Below are 11,245 nucleotides of genomic sequence, written 5' to 3' on the forward strand. Positions count from 1 at the left end.
TTGTACTCCCAGCACTTGGGAGGTGGGGAGGGAGGAGGCTTGTGAGTTTGAGGCCAGTGTGACCTATGAAATAAACAACAGCCAGGGGCTGGAGAGGTGGCTCAGCGGTTAAGAGCACTGGCTATTCTTCCAGAGATCCTGAGTTCAATGCCCAGCACCCACATGGTGGCTCACGACCATCTATAATGGGATCTGGTGCCCTCTGCTGGCACGCACGTGTACATGCAGCTAAAGCTCTCATATACATACATAAATAAATATATTTTAAAAAAGAAATAAACAATGAAAAGAGCCATGTCCAGGGCCGGCAAGCAGAGCTGAACTAACAGAAGCAAGCAAGCTAGGGACCTTGGTGCGAAAGCAGCTTCCCAACAGATCAAGGCTATCCTGGGTGCTGAGCTTCGCAGGCACTGGCTTTGCCAGCCTCTGCAGTTGAAGGCTACAACTTCCACCCAGTTTGGAGTGTGGTTTGTGTTGGGGAGTGTTAGCAAAAGGGAAATGAGGCTGAGGATTCCAAGTAGGAATTTCTTTTCTTTAAATTCCAGCTCACTGGGCATGGTGGCAACGCACCTTTAATCCCAGCACTTGGGAGGCAGAGGCATGCAGAATTTTGTGAGTTCGAGGCCAGCCTGGTCTACAGAGTGAGTCCAGGACAGCCAGGTTAACACAGAGAAACCCTGTCTGGAAAAACAAAACAAACAACAAAAAACTGTTCATGTGTATAGGGCGAGGAGCATGCATGCCATGGCACGTGTGTGGAGGGCAGAGGCCAAGTTTGCAGGGCTCCATTCCTTCCTTCTGCCATGTGGGTGGCCAGGATGGAGCCCTGGTCCTCACACTTTGTAGCATGAGCCTTTGCTTACTGAGCCACCTCAGAGACAGCAATAGAAATATCTGGTGAAGAATGTTTGATGTTATAAACTTGAGATTTAAGTTAGAATGGGGGGGAGGGTGTGTGCCTAAATTGAAAGTGGGCACTCACAGCTATGTCCCCCCTTTCCCAGGGAGAGGTTCAAGGTCTGCGGACAGGCTTGGAGAGGGGCTACAGGGTGTTTTGGAGGCAGGGTGCCGGTTTGCCTGTTCTTGGAGTGGTAGGCAGGACTAGAAACAGAGCACAGAATTGCCGCTGTGCATCAAGGGTCCTGTGTGGCCAGGGCAGGGGAGGCCTGCAAGGAGTTCAAGGCCACCCGGTTCCAGGCAGCCATGGTTCTCACGAGGGAATTGAAGCAGCCGATGATTTCCTACCTCTCCCCATGGCCATCGCCATCGGCTCCCCCAGTGGCACTGGCTGGTGGGGTGGGGCCCCCACGAACAGCCTCAGGGGGCAGCAGCTGGTGAGTGGCGAGGAATCTGTGTGCTCAGCAAACAGCAGCCTTGGAGCTCCAACGGCTGCCTCCTTCCTCATCAATCAGACTCAGCCAAATGTCCCTGCATTCCCACTGCCCCAAGGGGACTGGGGCTGGGCCAGGGTCCCCAGGGGAGCGAGAAGGGGATGGGGATGGGGAGCTGGGGTGGGGCTTAGGCTTCCATCCATTGGCCTGTGTCCTCTTCTCTTTGGAAGCCCTCAGTCGTTCATGTCACGGGGTGACCCTGCCCTGGCCCCTGCCACTGTGGAGGCATCAGCTACAAATCACCTGTGGGGGGTTGCTGGTGGAAAAAAGGGGAAGAGGGGAGAGTCGGGGCTGGAGCAGCATCCACTCTGGTTCTCACGGGACTGGTCCAGGGCATGAGCAGCAGGGAGGTTGCTGGCACAGAGGCCTGTCTCCCAGACTGGCCCCTCTCTCGATGGACACTCTGGTCAGCCAGTGACCCTGACCCCTTGAATCTGTCTTCCCATCTTCTCCTCATACCCAAGGCCCTCTCCCTGCTTCTTACCAAGATCTAGAGGTATGGCACCTCACCTCACCCAAAATTTGCCATTACCCACTGGGGACTGTGGCTTCTAGTTCTTAGCCTCCGGGCCCCCTCTCCCTCTCAGCCCTTACTCCCCTCAGGGACCCAGGCGTCCTGCCCACTCCCTTCACCATAGCAACCATTCTTCTTGGAGTTGCTTAAGACTTTAATATCATTTCATTAAGTCAGTAAGTTCAGAGAAGGTTGGGAGCACAAAGAGACTACGAGCGGGCCAAAAAGAACCAAGGTAGGGGGGAAGAAGGAAAGAGCCCCTCTTCTCCGTGGAGATGGCTCTGAGAAATCAAATATTGACAGTGAGAGAACAGACCTTATTAAATCTGGGACAGGGGTGTGTGTGGGTGGCTGTGGGAATGGCCGGATGCCTGGGTTCTGAGGGTGTTGAAGGTTCTGGAGGAGAGAAAAGCCTGTAGCTGGAAGGAGACACCCAAGCTAAGGGACTCCAGGGTCCAAGTGGTCAGCCTCTTTCCTTTGGGATTTGCTTGGGCTGGCCACTCTGGCTGGTTCTCAGCTGTCCCCCAGAGCCCCTAGGGATAAGCACCCCATCACAGCTGTGGCTGCCCCCCTTCATCCTTTCCCTCTACCTCCACCTCTGTTGATGAGCTTCAGCAGCGTTTAATCGGATTGAGCAGTAATTAGCAAAGCAAGATGTTTGATTACCTATTTAGCATAATGTGGGGGCTGGGATCCCTGGGCACAGCCACAGTCGAGAGGGTAGTCAGGAGAGAAAAGGGTCTATACCAAGTTCCTTTCCCAGAGGGATCTCTGAACCTACCCTTGAGGCTCCGCACCCCAAGCCTCCCCACAAATGTTCAGTCCTTCGGGACGTGTGCCTTGGGGTCCTGACCAGCCCTCTCCGCCATCTGGCTGGAAGATTACCCTTGTGTTCCATCTCAGCCCCGTGAGCTGTGCAGCTGGTTTGAGGGTGTGGCAGGGCCTCTTCCCTTCAGTCCCTGCGCTCAGCAACAGGAGTCTGATTCCGGCCAGCCAAAGACCACACAAATCAGCTCCCAGAAACCCATCCTCAGGATAATGGTGTCGGCCAGGTGTGGTAGCCACCCTGTAATTCCAGCACCAGGAGGCAGAGGTAGGACTCAAGAGTTCGAGAGTCTGAGGGAAGCTGGAGCTACAGGGCGAACGGTGAAGGAAGGGGTGGTGGCTGGAAGTGTTGCCTGTGAAGAGGACTTGTCAGTTATGGAAGGATGGTGGCTCGAGTCAGGGTGCAGAAAGCAGATAAATACGCTGGCCCCCAGGAGTACCAAGGACTGCTACTTCCGGCAGCACCAGACTGGCAAAATGAGACCTGTCAGGTGTGAAAATGGGGGAGCTGAGGTGCCAACTTCTTTTCACATCCAGCAAAGAAAATGTCATCAATTTAGCTCCTCATGGAAATGTAATCAGTGGGCTTGCTGCTGGCTTTGTCTTAATTAGGCACTATTGATGGAAGCGGGGAGGGCGCCTCCCTAGTCCCGTGATTCTGCTTCCTCATGGCATTTCCCACGTCTCCCCGAAGCGTCTCGCGACTCCCGGGGGACAGCTGTCTTTCCCGCCTTCCAGCCACCAGGCCGCGCAGCGCCCCCTAGCATCCGTTCGGGTCTGCCCCTCCAGGGCTCTGCGAGCTGCAGCCTTTGTTCCTGTGGAGAGCAAAGCTCCTCCCAGGCCGGGTCACCTTCCCCGGGGAGTTCCCGCCTCTCGTTCGCCCCCCAGACCAGCACTGCTTTTCAAGGCCAGTCCTCAGATTCAGAAGAAAACGACAACAACAATAATAAAAATCCAGTTCCAGCCTGCCCTCGTTCCCCCTCCCCGTGCCTCGCCGCCATCCTACGCCCCGATCCGGGCTCGGAAGCGGGAGCGGCGGGAGGGCAGGGGTGCTCCAGCCCCGGCTTTTCCCCTGGCCGCAGCCGCAGCGTGGCTGCTTGGAAATCCTGGAGAGCTTTCTAGAAGGCGGGCGAGCCTCGCGGCGGGGCCCCGGGCGCCCCCTGCCGGAGCCGCGCGGGCCGCGGCCGCACACCTGGCCGGCCGTGGCCGCCTCCACGCCCCGCGGGGCCGCGCCTCCGCGCTTCCAGCCCGCGCCCTTCCGGCCTAGTCCTGCGGCCCGCGCGGGGCCGGGCCCGCACCCCGGCCCCGGGACTCGGTGGTGTCCAAACCCGGGCCCCCTTGCCCTCTGGTCTCAGGTCCACGCGGGAAAGGCGCCCGGGGTGGGGCCGCGGAGCAGCGCGCCTGCGCGGTGTCCGCAGACCCGCCGCTGCGCGCCGGGCCCCGGGTTGCCATGGCGACGCGTGCCCACGGAGGGAGCCTGGGAGGGCCACGCGGGGCAGCTTCTTGGTTGGCGTGACCCAACCGTCGGTCTAGGGAGGAGAGGGTCGGCGCCGTGAGGTGTGTGGGGTAGAGGGAGGGAGCGAGCGCTGGGGAGAAGGCGCTGGGGAGCAGCGGCCTCTGGAGGCAGGGGGTGGCTGGAGGGGCGAGGGCGCGAGGAGCAGCGTGGCCAGAGGCGAGAGGAAGAGGGGTGCAGTGAGGGGGCCGCCGCCGTGGGGACCGGCCTGCGCCGCGGGCGGGCCCCGGGTGTTGTCCAGGCACCCCGTGAGCCCGGGCCGGGACAGCTTCTCCCGCCGCCTGTGACTCTCCCGGGGCTCAGCTGGGGGCTCAGCGGAGCTCCATGCTCCCCCGGAGGCGGATGAAGGAGCCCGCATTCTTGTAGTTGGTTTTATTGATTTGTTGGGCTAACAGAACGTTTTTCCTTGGAGCAAAGTACAAATCCTTCGAGTTTGAAATTCATAACCCATGATCAATGCCTGTGGCAGCCTGTGGGGAGGAGGAGAGAAAGCCACAGGTGGCTGCCAGGCACCGGCTGAGGGAGAGGGAGGGCCCAGCGTTCTAACGTGTGTCCTGGAGATTCTGTGCCCCTGCCATGGCTGCTCTCCATCTTTAAAAAAAAAAATGTTTTTAACGCCCCCACTGGGTGTTCCTTGTGCCCGGTTCCTTGTCACCATTGCATAATTTGAAATTCATTACTGGATGACTCTGTCCTTCTTGGTCCAGGGCTGTTCTCAAGGACGCTTGGAATCTGGCAACCTGAAATTCTGTACTTAGCTTAGACTCAACCAGCGAGGCTAAGAAACCGCAGTGCACACAAAACAGGGCCTCCCCCCCCCCCCCCACCTCTTGGCCATTAAAAACTAAAGGCTTGTGCAAAGGCTGCTCTTTGTTTAAAGCTGTTGAGATTTTAGTGTGGGTGGGAGGAGAATTTTTCTCTTTAGGTAGGGTGGAAAGGAGATAGACAGGAAAGTTGGCTGGGTTTGCCTCAGTGCCGAGAGGACGGGAGGGAACCGGGGGACACACTAGCCGTCCTGGGCCTTCTCTTATTCAGGGTGCTGTAGGTGGCGTGGCTGGAGGTCTGGGTGAGCAGACCTCAGCTTTGTCCAAGGTTGGCATACATTCCCATACTCCTCATTAGTGGTATTTCTGTTATTTAAAAAAAAATGTTTTAGTTTATATGTACGTGTGTGTATGTGTGTGTGTGCGCGCGCGCGCGTGCGTGTGCGTGCGTGCGCACGCGCGCGGGCGAACAAGTGCAGGTACCCAGGGAAGCCAGAAGGGAGTCAGATAGCCCGGAACCCACAGGCAGTTGTGGGTCACCTGACATGCAGGAAGCCATCTTCCCAGTTCCTATGTCTGGTTTATGTTTACCTTTGTTTATTCCTAATGGCTTCTAAGACCTGGAGTTTCCCCGCTTTCAGTTGTTGTTGTTGTGTGTGTGTGTGTACATGCCAGGTCAGAGAACAACTTGTAGGAGTTGGGTCTCTCCCCGGAGCCTGTGGCCCCAGGGACTGAGCTCACATCCTCAGTCTTGGTGACCCCTTACTCACTGGGCCAGCTCACCGGCCCTGGACTTTGACTTTTAACCTGATCCTCTGAGAAGTTTGGGTTGTCCCAGGGGAAAAGGTGAGGACTCCTTGGTCTCCCTCTTGGGGCCTTGCACACACATTCCAGGGCTTCACCACTGGGCCGCAGCCCCCCCCCCCCAAGGCTCTGTCGGGTATAGGCCCTGAGTGCATTATAGGCGTGTAGGTAACCTCAAAAGGTGCGCATGTTGGTCGTCTCGCTCGGTTTCTGAATCCAGAGGGAGGCTGTGTTAGCCGTGGGGTCTGGTGGGGGACTTCTGACACCCATGTACCTGCAGGTCTCGCCTTCAAGATGTCTGTCAAACCTGAGAAGAAGAGAAAATTGGGTGGCCGGGGAGGCTCCCGGATAGGCCGGGCTGGCCGAGGTGCCCAGTCTGCCTCGGGCTCAGAGGCTGAGGAGGCTTCCCCGCTCTCTTTCCTGGAGCCAGAGCCTGAGATCATCAGGGAGGAGTTTGGTGAGTACGGGCTGGAGCCGAGATGGAGGGCTAGGGAAAACTAGAGAGAAGCCCTTTTTGAGGGTTTCATTTTGTTTTTCTTGAGACAGGCTCTCTCTGTGTAGCTCTGGGTGGTTTCAAACTGGCTAGGTAGACCAAGCAGGCCTGGGACTCCAAAGCGGTCTAGGTGCCTGCCTTTGCCTCTTGGGTCCTGGGATGAAAGGCGGGCCCCGCCACGCCCAACCCAAGAGTGTCTTGAGGCTGGGGAGCATGCCCGAGTAAGGAGGACCAGTGTGGCACTGTATTCGTAAGGTTCCGGGTAGAACCTGTGCCCTCCTCATTTTCTTCTCCTTTTTATATGTGCGCTGTCTTCTTCCTGGCCAGCCTGCTGTTTATTCTGCCTTAAAATTTCCCCTCAGTGTACCGATTCTTCTGTGGCCAATTCTTCCTGTGGCCTCTTCCTCATTTCACGTGTTCCTGGTTGTTCCCACCCCACAGTAGAGGGTTTGATCTCTTCCTTTTTCCTATTTTCACCCTGGGTGGCAAAACAAATAGTGTTTTTCTTCCATTAAGCCCATCACCATGGAGACCCAGCCTGCTTTGCCACCCTTTGAATCCTAAGCCCGCCTGATGCTTCTCCACCATCTGTTGAAAGCTCCTGTATTTTCTTCCTCCTCTTGGCAGAGACTGTGGATTGTGGAGGTTCAGGTTCAGGGTGACAGGAAAGAAGCCCACACGGAGGGAACAAAGAACTCAAGTGGGCCGCCTCCTGTGGGCTTCGTCCTGGAGTCGGCCGAGCTGGAGGGTTTGGGCTGCTGTCGGTTGCCTCCCCTTTCGCTCCCTGCTCAGTGGACGAGAGCCTGTGAGCCAGGTAGCCTCACCTTTAAATGGGCTCCTTGGTATTGCTAGCGTCCCGTAAGGATGAAGAGAAATAGAATACTCCCCTGTTGTTCGTTTTAGACATATACATAATAAGTATTATTATTATTATTATTATTATTAATTTTATTATATGCACGGGTGTTTTGCCTAAGCCCCACATACATGTCTGGTGGAGGCCAGGGTGTCGGAGCCCCTGCTGCTCCGGCATGAATTTTAACCCCCCATGTGGCCGCTGAAATCAAACCTAAGTTCTCTGGAAGACAGCCAGTGCTCTTAACCGCTGACCGTTCCCTCCAGCCCCGACTTACTTAGTTATTTACGTATGTATTCAGTGTATGTATTCAGTGTGTGTGCACATGTGTGCCTGCTCACAGCAGGGTGCATATATGGAGGCCGGAGGACAGCTTGTGGGAGTTGATTCTTTCCTTGCACAACTCGGGTTCCCGGGCTCCAGCTCAGGTTTGGAGCTAAGTGCCCTTCCCTGATGACCCATCTCCACACCCACATTTTCTCCTTGGTGTTGAGGGTTGAATCCCAGGCCTCAGGCAAATGTTCTGCCACTGAGCTATTTCCCCGGCTAGAATCCCCCTGTATTGGAAATAGGTTTAGGGCTGTGGGCACGCTAGCTACACACACACAAACACACGCGCACACAAATGGGGTTTTCTTATATATTCTAGGAGCACCTTGAACTCCCAAACTCTGAGACTATAGACCCTCAGCCACCATTCCCGGATCATTACTAATATTAATGTTAGTGGTGAAGAGATTGAGGGCAGGTTTAGGGGGAAGGCCCTTCCTTGAGCCTACACTGGGGTCTAGCACTGTAGAAATGTGCAGCATTATTGTCTGTGAGCGCTCGTGCGCTCAGTTAAAAGCAGTTCAAAATTGACTGTCTCCAAGAAGCCCACTACCAGGAGAAATTATGGGAAGCAGCAGGGGAGGTTTGGTTTGGAGAATCTTTTGAGAAACAAAGAAAAGTACTTTAAAATGGATGCATCAGCCTTCAGATACCACAGAAAACCTTTCTCTCTCTCTCTCTTTCTTTTCTTTTCTTTTTTTTTTTTTGATACAGAGTTTCTCTGTATAGATCTGACTGTCTTTGAACCCACTCTGTAGACCATGCTGGCCTCAAACTCACAGAGGTCTGCCTGCCTCTGCCTCCTGAGTGCTGGGATTAAAGGTGGTCGCCACCACCTGGCTTTTTTGTTTTGTTTTTTTACTTCTTTTCTTTCTGTCTTTTAATTCAGAACAGGGTCTCTCTGTGTAGTCCTGCCTGTCCTGCTATGTAGACCAGGCTGCCTGTCCTGCTATGTAGACCAGGCTGGCCTTAAACTCAGAGGGACCTTCCTGCTGAGATTAAAGGTATGGACCATCATGCCTGGCCCTAAAAAGCTCTTACCTGTTAAAAATTTTGTTTATTTTTAAAGGGTTTTAGTGTGTGTGTGTGTGTGTGTGTGTGTGTGTGTGTGTGTGTGTGTAAATTTGTGCACATAAGGCAGTGTCAGAGGCAGCCAGAAGAGGGGGCTGTATTCTCTGGAGCTGGAGTTACAGGCAGGTGTAAGGTTTGAAGGGTGTGAACATGGTCCTCTGCAAACAGGAATGTGGGCCCCGAGGCTGACAACACGGGGCGACTTCCTCAGTCCCTCTCACGTTTGTTTTGTTCGGGTAAGATCCTTTACTGACCCTGGAGCTTGCTGATTGGTTACGATGGCTGCCAAGCCCTGGGGCCCCATTCCTGCTTTCCCAGCAGTGGGGTTATAGCTGTGTTCGCCCAGCTTTACACAGCAGTGCTGGGGGTCCAAACTGAGGTTTGCACAGCAAACGCCTTACGGAATGACCGGTCTCCCGGCCTGCAGGCGGCCTTTTCCCACTTCTCTGGGGCTGGAGAGACGGCCCAGCCGGTTAGAGCTTGAACTGCCCCTGAAGAGAACCAGGGTTCAGTTCCTTGCACTTAGGTCAGGTGGCTCCCAGCTGCCCGTCACTCTGGCTCCAGGGGCTCAGACTCTCCTGGACTCTAGGGGTGCCTACCCGCAGCCATACACATGCATCCATAATTAAGACATAATAAAAATAAATCTTAAAGAATCAGTATCCTGGGGGCTGGAAAGGTGTCTCAGCAGCTAAGAGCACGGGCCGCTCTTCCAGAAGACCTGGGTTTGATTCCCAGCACCCACAAGGTGGCTCACAACTGTCTGTGACTCCAGTTCGAGGGGATCTGACTCCCTCTTCTGACCTCCATGGGCACCAAGTACACATGTGGAACACAGACATACATGCAGGCAAAACTCACACATAAAATATTAATAAAAATAAAAGTTTAAAACTTAAATTTTCCTTTTCAAACCAGGCAGGGTTGCACACGCCTGTAATCCCAGCACTCTGCAGGCAGAGTGGATCTCTGTGAGGCCAGCCTGGTCTACAAAGTGAGTCCAGGACAGCCAGGGCGACACAGAGAAACCTTGTCTCACCAGGCAGTGGTGGCACACACCTTTAATCACAACACTTGGGAGGCAGAGGCAGGTGGATTGCTGTGAGTTCAAGGCCAGCCTGGTCTACATAGTGAGTTCTAGGACAGCCAGGACTACACAGAGAAACCCTGTCTTGAAAAAGCAAACCAAAACAACAACAAAAAACACTTCTCTAAAAAACAAAACAAAACAATTTTTTTTTTCTTTTTCATGTACTGGGAGTTGAACCCTGGGCTTTGAACTCTGAGCCCTCATGCTGTTTTCCTTAAGTTTCCTTCAGTTACCATTAAAAGAAAAGTTGTAATCAGGCACACCGTTCCTTCTCTGTATTTCTTAGACTCTCCCACAGGCGGCAGGAAGATGGTTTGGAGGTTACAGGTACCTGCCTCCAAGCCTGGTGACCTGAATGCCACCCCTGGGACCCTCGGGGTGGCAGGACAGACCCGACTCCCACAAGCTGCTCTCTGACGGCCCCGCGCACAGCAAGGCACCTGTATGTCTGCTCCCACCCCTCCCTCCATAGCCATGTATTTTAAAGCCCTGAGGCTTCCAACTCGCAGGCTCCCGGACTCTGAGGTCTGGTATCCTAGCTTACTGGGTGGTGAAGTCTAACCTGGCACCAAGGTGTTTATGACTTGGCTAGATCTGGTTATACCAGGGTAAGTACTGGTATATTTTACCTCAGGAATACAGTAAGAAAAGTTTGCTTGTTAAATGCGGCTCTAGAGCTCTCTGGAAAGGTATCAGGGACTTCAAGCCCAACAACGTTACGTTAGGTTGCTTTGTTGTAGCCAGGTTCACCTGTGGCTTAGGGTTCCTGTTGCTGCCACAGAACACCGTGCCCAGAAGCAAGTCGGAGAGGAAGGGGTTTATTCCACATACATTTCCACAGCTTGTTCATCACTGGAGGAAGTCCGGACAGAAACCCACACAGGGCAGGACCCTGGGGGCAGGAGCCATTGCAGAGGCTGCGGAGGGTGCTGCTCACTGGCTTGCCCTCCACGGCTTGCTCAGCCTGCTTTCTTACAGACCCCAGGACCCTCAGCCCGGGGGAGGCACCACCCACCATGGGCTGAGCCCTCTCCCACTGATCACTAATTGAGAAAATGCCCTACAGCTGGATCTCGTCAACGGAAACGCCTTCTCTCTGGTGACTCTAGCTGGAGTAAAGCTGACACACAACGCCAGCCAGTTCAGCCTTCATCCTGCGAGTCCCCGCTCCACCTTCTGAGTGTTGGGATTACAGGCATGTGCCAACTGGAAATTGAACCCAGAGCTTCACGCATGCTAGGCAACAGCCGCCAACTTAGCTGGGTCCCCAGCCCCTACGCTGCATACTCCACCACGTTTTCAGTCTTATTCTGTCCTGTCCCAGAGCTGGCACTCAGGGTCTTGCTCCTGCAAACACAGGCTCTCCCTCTGACCTACGCCGCAAACTCCGTATAGTTCTAACTTTAGAGTATTTCTGACACCAAGGATTGCAGATAAGGGATCATAGATGCGTTTCAGGCAGGACAGAAAACCAAGCCAGTGTCCTAAGTCATGAAGGCAGCACATCCTTTCTCCTCAGCCCTGGGCTCTCCTCCTCCTCCTCCTCCTCCTCCTCCTCCTCCTCCTCCTCCTCCTCCTCCTCCTCCTCCTCCTC

The 11,245-nt window shown here is 54.7% G+C and overlaps 1 protein-coding gene across 1 annotated transcript in view; it reads left to right on the top strand.

Annotated features, from left to right (window-relative positions):
• Positions 1–4,063: 4,063 nt before the first annotated feature.
• Positions 4,064–11,245, top strand: part of Dnah2 (dynein axonemal heavy chain 2) — a gene marked incomplete in the record, with an annotated part of 99,039 nt that continues 91,857 nt past the window's right edge. Inside the window, 2 exon segments of the mRNA XM_055593991.1 lie at positions 4,064–4,287; positions 6,092–6,268. Coding sequence (XP_055449966.1) covers positions 6,106–6,268 — 163 coding nt within the window.

The sequence above is a fragment of the Psammomys obesus genome, unplaced genomic scaffold (assembly GCF_907164565.1).
Source record: "Psammomys obesus unplaced genomic scaffold, mPsaObe1.curated_primary_1811, whole genome shotgun sequence".
Lineage (NCBI taxonomy): Eukaryota > Metazoa > Chordata > Mammalia > Rodentia > Muridae > Psammomys > Psammomys obesus.